We start from the raw sequence: 12,531 nt of genomic DNA, 5'->3' as shown, positions 1-12,531 counted from the left end.
TGTTTCCGTGAAGTGTGCTACTGTGGACATTTTGAGATGTAGGACCAGTCTTTCTTTTTTTCCTAGACCTCATTGGGGTCTGTAATATGCCGAATAGTGGAAAGGTATGGAAAGTTTACTCATTTTTCTTGTGATTCCAAATTGATTTCCAAAATAGATGGACATATTTACAGTAAATATTCTATTTGCCAGCCCTTCCAATCACTCAGTCAACAAAAATTTATTAAGACTTGACTGTACCAAACACTGTTCTAGAAGTACAGAAATAGGCAAAAATACAGTAACTGCTCCTACCTTCAATGAGCTTAAATATTCTAATGAATATTCTTTTTTAAAATAAGTTTTTATTGATCTCTCTCTTTTTTTTTTTGCATTGACTAAATTTTTCCTACCTTCTTCTCTCTTCCTTTAAGGGGAAAAATAAGATCACTACATAAAGTCTGAAAATAAATGCAGTTTCACACTGCAGACCTCCCACCTCTTCAAAAACGTAGGGGGAAGTGTCTTCTCATTTCTCTTCTTCTTAATTCTGCCCTGTTCACTTTCATTTGTTTTGTGGTGGTGCTTTCCATCTACATTGTTGTAGTCATTGTCATTATTGTTTTCTTGGCTGTAATTACTTTACTTAGATAAGTCTTTTTATTAATCATATTTATCATTTCTTATAGCACTGTAATTTCCATTACATTTATGTTCCACCATTTGTTTAGCCTTCTTTCAATCAGTGGGCATCTACTTTGTCCCGTTGCTGTTCTTAAAAACATTTCCTTAGAACAAATTTTATCTTTAAGATACCATACTATTATGTACAATTCTAGATAGAACATTATCAGTTAAATACTTACTGAGCACCTTCTGTGTATAAGACAGCAAGAAGTATTATATAAAGGTGAATAAAACATGATCCCTACTCTAAAGTAGTAAGAAGGGAGAAATAATATGTATTCAAATAAATACAATGCAAAGTAGGTGGTAAATAGATACAAAATAACTAGGGGTTCATAGGCAAGGAGGGATAATCTATGACCAGAGGAAAAGACATTTCATGTTTCCTTAAAGAGAGAGATTGACAAACCACAGTATAAGCAATGGAAAGCAACCAGAATCTTTGGAGAGAGAGAGGTGTTGAAAATACATTATCTGAACATTACCAAATCTTGCTCTTTCCACCTTTACAACATCTCTTGTGTCAACCCCTTCTCTCTACTCACACAGCTATGACTTTAGTTCAGGGCCTCATCACCTCTCACCTGTTATTGCAACAGCTTCCATCCTCAAGTGTCTCCTCACTCCATACATTTGTCAGAGTGCTCTTCCTTAACTGCAGATCCAGCCATGTGATTTCCTTTTTTAATCAACTCCAGTAGTTCACTATTACCCATAGTATAAAACATAAATACTATTTAGCCTTTAAAAACTTGTACAACCTGGTCCCAGCCCATATTTATAGACTCATTGAACATTATTACCCTTCTCACACTCCACAGTACAAACAAATTAGCCTTGTCTAATCTTTGTCCTTTAGATTGGTGGTCCCCCATGCCTAACATGCAATGCCTCTTCATCTTCATCACATAGAATCTTTCTCTTCCTTAAAGACAGTCTTGGAGCTTCTTCATGGAGCTTTTCCTAATCCCTTTAACTGTTTAGTGTCCTGCCTCTCATAGTACCTTATAGTTAATTACTTGTTATTTATTTGTATATAAATATTTTATATTTATTCTGTATATTCTTACATGTACACTTGTCTCCTGTAGAATGTAAGGTATTTTGTTTCATTTTATTTGTATTCTCAGCACCTAGCAGACTGGCTAGCATTATAGTATATGCTCAATAAACCTTTGTTGATTAATTAAGGAATGATTGAATGAATGCCTGTGATTGGAAGATGAGGGGAGAAAAGAGATGAGAGACATGATATTGAATTTCTTATATTTGAAAAGTTGTCATCTCAATGGAAGAATTGTTTTATTTGTTGTTTCGTTGGTAAGAACTTGGACCAATGAGATGGTATCTAAGGGCAATCGGATTATAATATAAAGTATAAATGAATGAATTGATGAAGCATCTATTAAACATTTACTTACTGTGTGCAAAGTGTTGCTAAGCACTGGGGATACAAATATCTAAGTAAGTAGAAGCTCATATTCTAAGATATACTTGCCAATAATTAGAGCTATCTAGAACAGTAAATTGCCTTCCAAAATATGGGGCTTCCCTTCCCTCCTTATCTCTACCTCCTGGCTTCCTATCAGTGGAAGGTTGTTTTTTTTGTTGTTGTTTAAAAAATAAATTCTTCTTTTCCAATTACATGTTAAGAATGTTAAAATTCATTTTATTTTTAAATTTTGAGTTCCAAATTCTTTCCCTTCCTCCCACTCCTCCCCTCTCATCCTCTCATCAAGAAAGCAAGTAATTTGATATAGGTTATACATGGGCAGTCATGGGCAGTCATGTAAGACATACTTCCATATTAAGCCATGTTGCAAAAGAGAATACATTTATCACCCCCCCCCCAACAAAAAAAAAGCCAGGAAAAAATAATAAAGTTTTTTAAAGTATGCTTTGATCTGTACTCAGATTCCATCAGTTCTTTCTCTGGAGGTAGATAGCATTTTTCATAATGAATCCTTTGGAATTGTCTTGAATCATTGTCTCATCATTCACAGTTGATCGTAGTACTATATTGTTACTGTTTAATGTTTTTCTGGTTATGCTCACTTTACTTTGTATTTGTTCATGTAAGTCTTTATAGGTTTTTCTGAAAGCATTCTGCTCATCATTTCTTGTAGCACAGTTGAATTCCATCACAATTCTACACTACAACTTATTCAGCCATTCCCCAATTCATACATATCCCCTAAATTCCCAATTCTTTGCCACCACAAAAAGAATTGCAATGAATCTTTTTGTATGTATATGTCCTTTTCCTTTTTCTCTTTGGGATACAGGCCCAATAGTGGTATTGCTGGGTCAAAATGATATGCCCAGTTTTATAGCCTTTGGGGCATAGTTCCAAATTGTTCTCCAGAATGGTTGGATCTGCTCACCACACCACCAACAATGCATTAGTGTCAATGGAAATTTTCAAGCAGAGACTTAAATTCCTACATTGGGAGGAGAGAGAGATAGGAGTCAAGTGACTCATAAGATCTGTTCCAACTCTAAGATTCCATAATTCTTCAGACTCTTTGCCCCAGAATATTTTCTTATGCTAGAATTCCCAGAACTGTTCATTTGCTTTCTTTGACTTTTTACCACTTACTTTCCTTAGGTTATCTACTAGTGATGCATTTGCTCACTACTCAGTTGCAAAATGCCTGTTGTAGTCAATTGCCTGAGAAAAGTAATTATTACAGAATTTTAAAGTGATTAGTGATGTCATTGGCAAATTAGTCCAATTCATGCCTGAAAAATAATCTCTTACTACAACATATTTGACAAGTGGTCAGTGCACTGGGGATACAAATAGAAAAGTAAGACAGTGCCTGCTCTCAAGGATCTTATATTCTAATGAAGGGAATAACACTTAAGGAATGATTCAGCTGCTAGTTAGATGAAAAGGTCCCATGGTCATTAAGGTGTAGTAGCAAAACTGATGGTAATGATTCTTCTTTGATGTTATTTCCACTGTTAAAATCACATAGATTTTTGATGTTGAACCATTGGATGGTGCTAAGGACTTTGGTGATTAGGTCTTTGGCAGCACCTTTAGGAGCAGTTTCCAGTATGCATCTCCATAGGGGTTGTTTCCCAGGATGATGGCTGAGGGCACTGGGCTACAAGCATTGTTGTTCCCAAGGTTCTTAGTTTCAGGGTGTTGGGCTTTCACCATCAGCATCTGAAGAAAGATGGTTGTCAAGGTGATTTGACCCAGTCTCTTCTGCTATGGTAGAATTATTTTGTGCCAAATTATTTGGTCATTAAGAATTTGCTAAGGGCATGTGTTGTATAAGATACTGGATGCAAAAAGTAAAGGATGTGATTTTCGTAAATTTTCTTTTTTTAATTACAAACTTGACAATTACTATGATTATGTTTAAATGATAGTACCAGCATTGTCCTTTTTTTTGTCTTTTCAGAATATCATTATGATCTAATTGAGAAAGCAAGACATAAAAAACTCAATTAAGCATGAGTAATTTTAAAAGCAGTCATAAGAACTTTATAAGTGCCATGAGTTTCAAGAAGTTTGAGGTCTTTGTTCCCAGACTCAGTGGATTTGGAAAAATACCAGGAAGGAAGTAGGTCTTGAACTATGCTTTGAAGAATATATAGGTATCCAAAGGATATATTGGCTAGTGAAAAGAAGAGGAAATTACATAAGCAAAGGTACATGGGTAAGAAAACATCAGGAGTCTTTGACAGCAGTGAGTTTAGTCCAGATTGACCAAGAGAAAAAAAGGTCTTATAAGAGCAGTTGGTAACAGGATTGGAAAGATAAGTTGGGGCCTTTTTGTGTAAGGCTTTGTATGGAACTAAAGAGTTTGGTTTCTATATAAAAGGTTTATTTTAGTGCTTGACAAAATGGTAACCCTCAGTGTGATTATACAATAATATATCTGAAAGACAGAAAACAGTTGTTCCTTTTTTATAGATCTTCTACTTTTGTATAGGGATAAAAGTTTGCTGCCTATTAATGTTATTTTTATTGTTACTACACATTTATTTTTTCTCAAATTTTACAAGCCATTTTATGTTGTTTTGTTTTGTTTTGCAGTGTTTGGGAAATGGGAAGTAATGATAGCTGGCACCTAAGCTAAAGTACTTGTGTAGACAACACCATCCCAAAATTTCAGGATGAATGGGGATATGCCTCATGTTCCCATCACTACTCTTGCGGGGATTGCTAGTCTCACAGACCGTAAGTAGATTTTTTTTTTTTGAGAGTTAAGATAACTGAAATATATCAAATTTGTCCATTTTAATAAACATTTTTAAAGTTTTGAGTTCCATATTCTATCCTCCCCTCCCCCCTCCTTAAGTAGGTAAGCAATCAGATATAGATTGTACATGTGCAATTATGTAAAACGTTACCATTTTAGTCATTTTATATAAGAAGGCTTGAATAAAAGAAAAAAATAGTGGGGCAGCTAGGTGGCACAGTGAATAATGCACCAGCCCTGGATTCAGGAAGACCTGAGTTCAAATCTGGCCTCAGACACTTGACACTTGCTAGCTGTGTGAACCTGGGCAAGTCACATAACCCTTATTGCCCTGAGAGAGAGAGAGAGAGAGAGAGAGAGAGAGAGAGAGAGAGAGAGAGAGAGAGAGAGAGAGAGAGAGAAAGAGAGTGAGTGAAAAATAGCATGTTTTAATCTGTTCAGTCAAAATCAATTCTCAATTCTTTGTTGTTGGATAGTATGCTTCATCATTAGTCCTTTGGAATTGTCTTGGTGAGAACATGTACTTCATTTTAATCAGAGAATTTTAGCACTGTAAAGAACCTTTTATATTACCTAATCCTGTCCCCTCATTTTAGAAAGAGCAACCTGAGATCGACCAGTGAAGAAAAGACAGTTTGCCAAACTGATACAAAAGTCTTAAGAACATAAGGTTAGATCCCCAAATCACCATATGGTGTGAAAACAAAGGGATATCCTAATCTTGGGGAATTTATTACTAAAGAGCCACAATATTATTATGACTGGTAGACAAGGAATTCCATACTGAATAAGTTCTTAACAAAATACATAATGTGCTTTAAGCTTATTAGTATTTTCAAAATACCAAAAACTGATAATATCATTAGCTTTGATACTATATAAGCAGAAGTAATTTGTGTTACTCTGTATATAAGTAACAAAAGTATTTGTTTAAGGTACTGTCCCTTTCATATCTGAACAATTTGGTTGCTTGCAAACAGCAGTGGGGGAAATTGTATACAGAAAATTGATTGGAAAAAAAAATTGATGAAATCACTTGTGAATCAACACAGTCTCTCTGATAAATGTTAAAAACACAGACTGTTGAGTTCTAAATAGAGATCTACTCCACAGATAAGTATACTAAAAGGACCTTTTTGAAGGTAATGTACCTTATACATAAAATGTGGTAAAATAAACCCATCTTTTATTTTAATGCAAATCCTGTGTGTGAACTACAAAGAAGAAATAACAAACTAAATATTCCAGGGTAGAAATAAGGAAGAAAACAAAATAAAGTAAAAAACGAGAATTGAAAAAATTAAAGGCAGAAGAAGACTAGAAGATGAAATCATGGTTGAACTGATAACTAAAATCAAGAAGCAATAGAAATCTGAATTATTAGCAAAGTTTTTGGAAAGGGAGATAAAACAAATGAGCAAAATTATAATACAAAAGATCAAAACAAACAAAAGAATTAGAAAATCTTCAAGAATATTTCACAAAACCATATATTAACACACCAGAAAGCTTAAATAAAATAGCTTACTGTTTTCAAAATGCAAAAGAACAAAACTGATAGAAAACATGTATTACTTAATAGCAGAAATTTCAGAGGAAGAAATAAAACAAGTTACCCTACTTCCTTACCTCACCACCCAAAAAATCCTACCAAGTCATCCATATGAATTCAAGGGAAGGGTTTGGTTTTTTTTTTAATTTCTCAAGAGCAACATGTAGAATTGTTAAAATACAGAAAAAGGTGTGGAATACTGCCCAGTTAGGCAAACACCAAAAAAATTATAGAATAACTTTTCATAACTTTTTTTTAACAGAGTGGATAGTGATTTTATTATTGGAGGGAGCTCCCAGTGAGGAACTTCCTCTACCAATATAAATTGGCACCTCCTCTGCAATTGATAGTTATAATAGAGTTTCCTGGGTATACAAAAGGGTTTTGAGAGGTTGTGGCTTGCCCTGAATGCCGAACCAGTATTTGTAAGGCACAGGACTTGACTCCAGGACCAGCTCTCTATCTAAAATGCCTCTCTTCCCTAATAAGTATACATGTAAAAATACCATATTAGTTTACTAAATATAAATGTAAAAATGCTTCATTAGTTGACAAAATATAGGAATACATTTTTAAAATTTAAAAATCAAATATAGTCTGACTAGGCAGAAGGTCTGAGATTGAATGTAGTCTTGGCCGCTAACTACCTTTTTGACTCTGGTGTAATCACTTAATCTCTTCTAGGCACCTTTTCCTATATGAAGGGGCTGGACTAAATGATCTTGTAGCTCTAATTCCTATGACCTATATATAATAAAATGTTTGTGTGGAGATCATCATCTCATTTGCACCTTATTGTCTTCCCTAAGGCACTGAGATGTTAAGTGACTTGCCCAGGGTGACATGTCTAATTAATATATTTGAGAGTTGGGACTTGAAACTTCACATAATATGGAATTAAAGCTCATATTTGCTTGATACTCCCAACTCAAAAATATGCAACATATTTAAGTCCTTCATCCAGCTGGCCCCAACTTACTTTTTCAGCTATAGTTTCCATTTTACTTATTCTCCCAGTTTTCATACTAGTCAGTGCTGAGACCTATTTAAGTCAGTTTCCATGAGCTTCTTGAGCAAGTTGTGTGTGTATGGGGTTTTGTTTTGTTCTGTTTTGTTCTGTTCTGTTCTGTTTTGTTTTAGGGAAGTGGCCTTTGTATACCCAGAGATTAGCACAGTACCTGATAAATGTGCTAAGTAACTGACTAAACAAGCTTTTATTAAAGAAAGACAAAACCCATACCTTCCCTCAAGGAATTTACAGTCTAACTGGAGAGAAAGCATGAAAACAACTATATATAAAGATATATACAGAATAAATTAGAAAGAATCGTTGAGGGAAGGCACTGACATTAAATGGGAGACAGGGAAAGGCTTCTTCAAGAAAGTAGGATTTTAGTTGAGACAGGAAGCCAGGAGGCAGAAATAAGGAGGGAGAGGAAAACATGTGGGACAGCTGGTGAAACACATACATTCAAATTTGTGACGTTTCATATCCTTTCTCTATGCTTTTGCACAAGGTATCCTCAGTATCTTTATCCAAGGCTAAGAAAATCCCCAAATTCCTTAGGTCTTTCCTGATTCTTCAGGAATGGTTTCTTTCTTTTGAAGGTATTTTGTATCTTATGCATATGCTTTGTATTTACTTGTGTATAGTTTGTTTCATTCTCTGGCTGCCATTAGAGTCTAAGTTCCTTGAGGCCAGGGACAGTTTAATTTTACTTTGATATTTATAGCTCCAGAACCTAGCATTTGCATGTAGTAGGGTCACTGAATTTATAGCCGGAAAGATAAAAAGGACTGTCAAGAACATTTAGTCCAATCTCCTTGCTTTAATAGACATTTACATGAATTTTGTTTGTTGTTTTGTATGTTGAATTGAACTGAATTAGTCATTCCAAAGCAGGATTTATATTAGATTTGCAAGGCTTGTTTAACATCAGAACAACTATTATATAATACGACGTTCATCTTTACTGGTGTTTTAATTCATGTAGGGAACTCTCAGTGATGCTGATCAGCAAGTATTCTGCAACTTTATTGTCTTTCAAGAATTTTCTGAGGCATTAAGAAGGACACAGATTGCTAGTCAGGTCAGCTTTCTTTCAACTACACCATTCTGCAATATGTCAACCAAAAACACTCACCAAATACATATAAAAATAATAAATGTAGGAAAAGCCTTTAATAAGATACAACATTCATTCCTGATAACACTCTAAAATCAATTGGAAAAGAGATACATATTTTTTTTTCTTAAGCAAAATTTAAAATATCTATCTGAAGCCAAAAGGAAACATTATATATAATGTGGAAACAGAAGCATCCCTACAGAAAAAAAAAAGTACAAGTCAAGGTTAAGCACTTTAGCCACTTTTGTTTTTGTTTACCAGTAAATCAATTTTATTTTCAGTTCTGAATTCTTTCCTCCTCCCCCCTGCCCATTTTTGAAAAGGCAAGAAAAACAAACCACTTCCAAGTATCATTGTACAAAACTAATTTCCACGTTGGCCATGACCCACTCCACCCCACCCCCAAAAAAAGATTCAAAAAGAAGAAAATATGCTTCACTCTTCACTCAGAGTCCATTAGCTCTCTGTCTGGAAGTGGATAGCATGTTTCATCTTTGAGGCCTTTAAAAGTGTGGTTGTTCATTGTGTTGATAAGTTATTAAATCTTTCTCAATTGATTGCCTTTACAATATTGCTGTTACTGTGTAAATTATTCTCCTGACTCTGCTCACTTCACCTTGCAACATTTCATACAAGTCTTCTCAGGTTGTCTTTTGTAAACCTTCTCCTTCATCATTTCTTACATCACAGTAGTATTCCATGGCATTCATAGACCATAGCTTTTTCAGTCATTCTTTAATGAATGGGCAGTTAACAATTCTTTGCCCCCACAGAAAGAGTTATTGTGTTTTTTTATATATGGATTCTCTTCCTCTACCTTTGCTTCCTTTGGGGTATAAATATAGTAGCACTTTTACCACTTATTTTTTAACAGAGTTTTGAAACAGCTAGCAGATACAACAAGAAAAGAAAAAGACCAAAGTAATAACACTGGAAATAAAAAGTCAAAACAGTTTTGCAAGTAGCATGAGTTGAACTTAGAGAACCCATCTACCTAATCAAAACTTAATGGAGACATTAAATGAGTTCATCAGGGTTGTAATGCACAGAATTCTCATACAAACCATTAGCTTTCTTAAATACAAGCAGTATATTTCAAGAAAATGTTATAAAAATAAACTCCAGTTTTCATTAAGTACTATAAAATATTTGAGAATTAACTTCCACATATGCTTGAGAAACAAGAGCAATTGGTAGAGTTACTTAGAAACAGGTACACTAATTCATTGGTAGAATTGTAAACTGATATAATGAGGTAGGGGATATATAAGATCTGGTTAGCACTCTTCAAAAAGTAACCCTAGCCATTGATTTATTATTTCCCTTTTTGAAGTATTCTGAGTATACTTTAAGAATGGAAGAGTGAAGGAAAGAAGTATATGTTAAAGAATATTTGTAGCAGCATGAACAACTTGAATGTCCAATAGGTGAATAGTGTTGTGTTTTTTAATTGTAGTGTGTGTATGTATACATATATATATATGTATATATATATATATTAGGAATATTAAAATGCCCTTAAGATTGGTGCTTATGAAGGAATATAAATAAAATTGTAAATAATTTATGAAATAATGTAAAGTGGAAGAGTTAGACCAGTAAAACAGGACACACTCTAAGACATTATAAAATCGAAAGTACATGGAACTAAATATACAAGAGAAAAAAAAGCTGTTGGACTAAGAGTAACTGAAAAGTTATTGTGAAATTTTTATGTGTTGAATTTCATTTATTTAAATGTATATACTTAAAAAACAAGTTTGATCAGTTTTATTGATATTTCATAATAAAGTTATCAGTTTATCAAATACTCAAATTGATCAATGATCTTATTAGTGTGGGTGTTCCCTGCAACTATACAGATCCCAGTTACACATGTGACTCTTGTTCATCTTCTTCCTGAGGTCAGACACAGCTCCACCCTGTGTGCACAGGGTCCTTCCTTGATTTTTTTCTAACAATCTAGGAATACCAGTGGAGCATTTTGTCTCTCACTTTTTGGCACATGATCAGTCTGTCTTTTCAGTCACATGTATGTCTCTGATGGCATCTTGTACCTTACCTTCAATAATTTTTTCTTAGTGTTTTGCACCTTGCCCTCCTCTTCTAGTCTCCCATCTACCTCTAATATCCTTGGCCAATTCTCAATTTAAAATCTTGGGAGACTATAATGTAATCATTTTTCAAAAGAAATTGTCAAGTCCCCTTAAGAAAAAAAATGCATGTAGTATTTTATATGTTGGATAAATTTCTGATATTTTATTTTTATCCCCAATAGTCTTGAATCAATTGCCTCTTCCATCTCCTTTACCTGCTACAACTACAAAGAGCCTTCTGTTTAATGGACGAATAGCAGAAGAGGTAAACTGCCTTTTGGCCTGTAGGGATGAAAATTTGGTTTCACAACTTGTTCACACCCTCAACCAGGTGTCAACAGATCACATGTAAGTATGTCTGCCTTTATACCCAAAAGTATATAAAGTTCAGATTTTTTTTCCTAATATAATTTATATTGACCATTTTTATCTTTCTTTGACTTTTTAGTCCTTAAAATTTAGTCATTATTGGGTTTTATTTATTATGTAGGTAGTAGCAAGGTTGATGGCCACAATTCAATAGGAAGAGAATGGAGTTGAATTAGTTGCAAATATTTTGAGAGAGATTTTTATACCATTTCATTTTTACAGTTCTTGGATCAATCTTAACTCCTCTAACTGCCAAGTTCATCAGAAGTATTACTCTCTTTTCTAGTGATGCTGAAGGCACTTAGGATGCTAGTTCCATGCACTGCTTATGCAAGACAAGGCAGTCCCAAACTTTTAGGATTGTAGATTTAGAGTTGTACAGCTCTTAGAGGACATTTCATCTCACCTCCTCATTATACAGATAAGGAAATAGAGTCCTTGAGAGATAAATAGCTGTGGAATAAAGTCATACAGGTAGGCGGTATGCAGCAAGGCTGGGAATTGAACCCAAATCTTTTGATTCCAAATGTAGTGGTTTTTCCCCTCTCACCATACCACTATCTAGGACGTTCTGAACTGGAATTCACATTTTGCAGAAACTGGCTTTAAAAAATTATATTGACCAAAAATATGTTAATCTCAGTGTAATTCATTTCAAGGTACTTTCATATTCTCAGAATTTGATACAAACCAATATATTATGTATAGATGGTACTGCTTTTAGATGCAAATCATTCCTGGAGAAAACATATTAAGATGGTTCACTCTAAAGTTAAGTGCTGTCTATGTGACTACTATTTTTGTGGATATTAGGAACTATTGAGGCACTGAAGTGACTCCACTGATTCAGTACTGCTGACTGAAGTAGTCCATTTCTGTAACCACCTAAATCAGTTTTTCTACCTCCCCTCTGTTTCCAGTCCACAAGTAAATGTCAGACTTCTCTCTTTCGCCTACTAAATAAAATCTATTTTATTATTCTAGCATTATCCTATTGTCCTAGCCTTCAGAGCCCTTCACTGTTTGACTTCAGCCTACCTGTCCAGCTTCATCCAAGGCACCTCCCTTCATTTGCTCTATGTGCTATATTTCATTCTGTGCTGTTACTCGTAGACTATGCCCTGCCCTAACTCTACCTAATTTAGGTGCTGCTTCTTCCTTTAAGTCTTTTCTGATCCCCTCGGTTAAAAACAGTTACTTCTTCAAGTTTCTTGTATCACTTTTGGGCTTCTGGTTTGTACTTTCAGTGAGAGCATCATGGATTTAGAGCTAGAAGGGGCCTTAAGAAACAATCTAGGGGCAGCTAGATGGCGCAGTGGTAAAGCACCGGCCCTGGATTCAGGAGTACCTGAGTTCAAATCCGGCCTCAGACACTTGACACTTACTAGCTGTGTGACCCTGGGCAAGTTACTTAACCCTCATTGCCCTGCAAAAAAAAAAAAAAAAGAAAGAAACAATCTAGGGGCAGCTTGGTGGCGCAGTGGATAGGGCACCGGCCC

The 12,531-nt window shown here is 34.7% G+C and overlaps 1 protein-coding gene across 3 annotated transcripts in view; it reads left to right on the top strand.

Annotated features, from left to right (window-relative positions):
- NIPBL (NIPBL cohesin loading factor) overlaps positions 1–12,531 on the top strand; it is a 266,297-nt gene that overhangs the window by 136,665 nt on the left and 117,101 nt on the right. For 2 of the 3 annotated variants that reach the window (XM_043983133.1, XM_043983142.1), the window contains exons 2-3: positions 4,721–4,864; positions 10,846–11,011. In XM_043983133.1, the coding sequence (XP_043839068.1) occupies positions 4,801–4,864; positions 10,846–11,011 (230 nt within the window). In that variant the 5' untranslated portion in view covers positions 4,721–4,800. Of the gene's footprint in view, positions 1–4,720; positions 4,865–8,451; positions 8,529–10,845; positions 11,012–12,531 lie in introns of those variants that run through there. The other variant, XM_043983152.1, reaches the window with a different exon arrangement.

This window comes from Dromiciops gliroides, chromosome 1 (genome assembly GCF_019393635.1).
Source record: "Dromiciops gliroides isolate mDroGli1 chromosome 1, mDroGli1.pri, whole genome shotgun sequence".
In the NCBI taxonomy this organism is placed as follows: Eukaryota; Metazoa; Chordata; class Mammalia; order Microbiotheria; family Microbiotheriidae; genus Dromiciops; species Dromiciops gliroides.
Note: the sequence above shows the minus strand (reverse complement) of the source record. Positions and strands in the feature narration are given on the sequence as shown.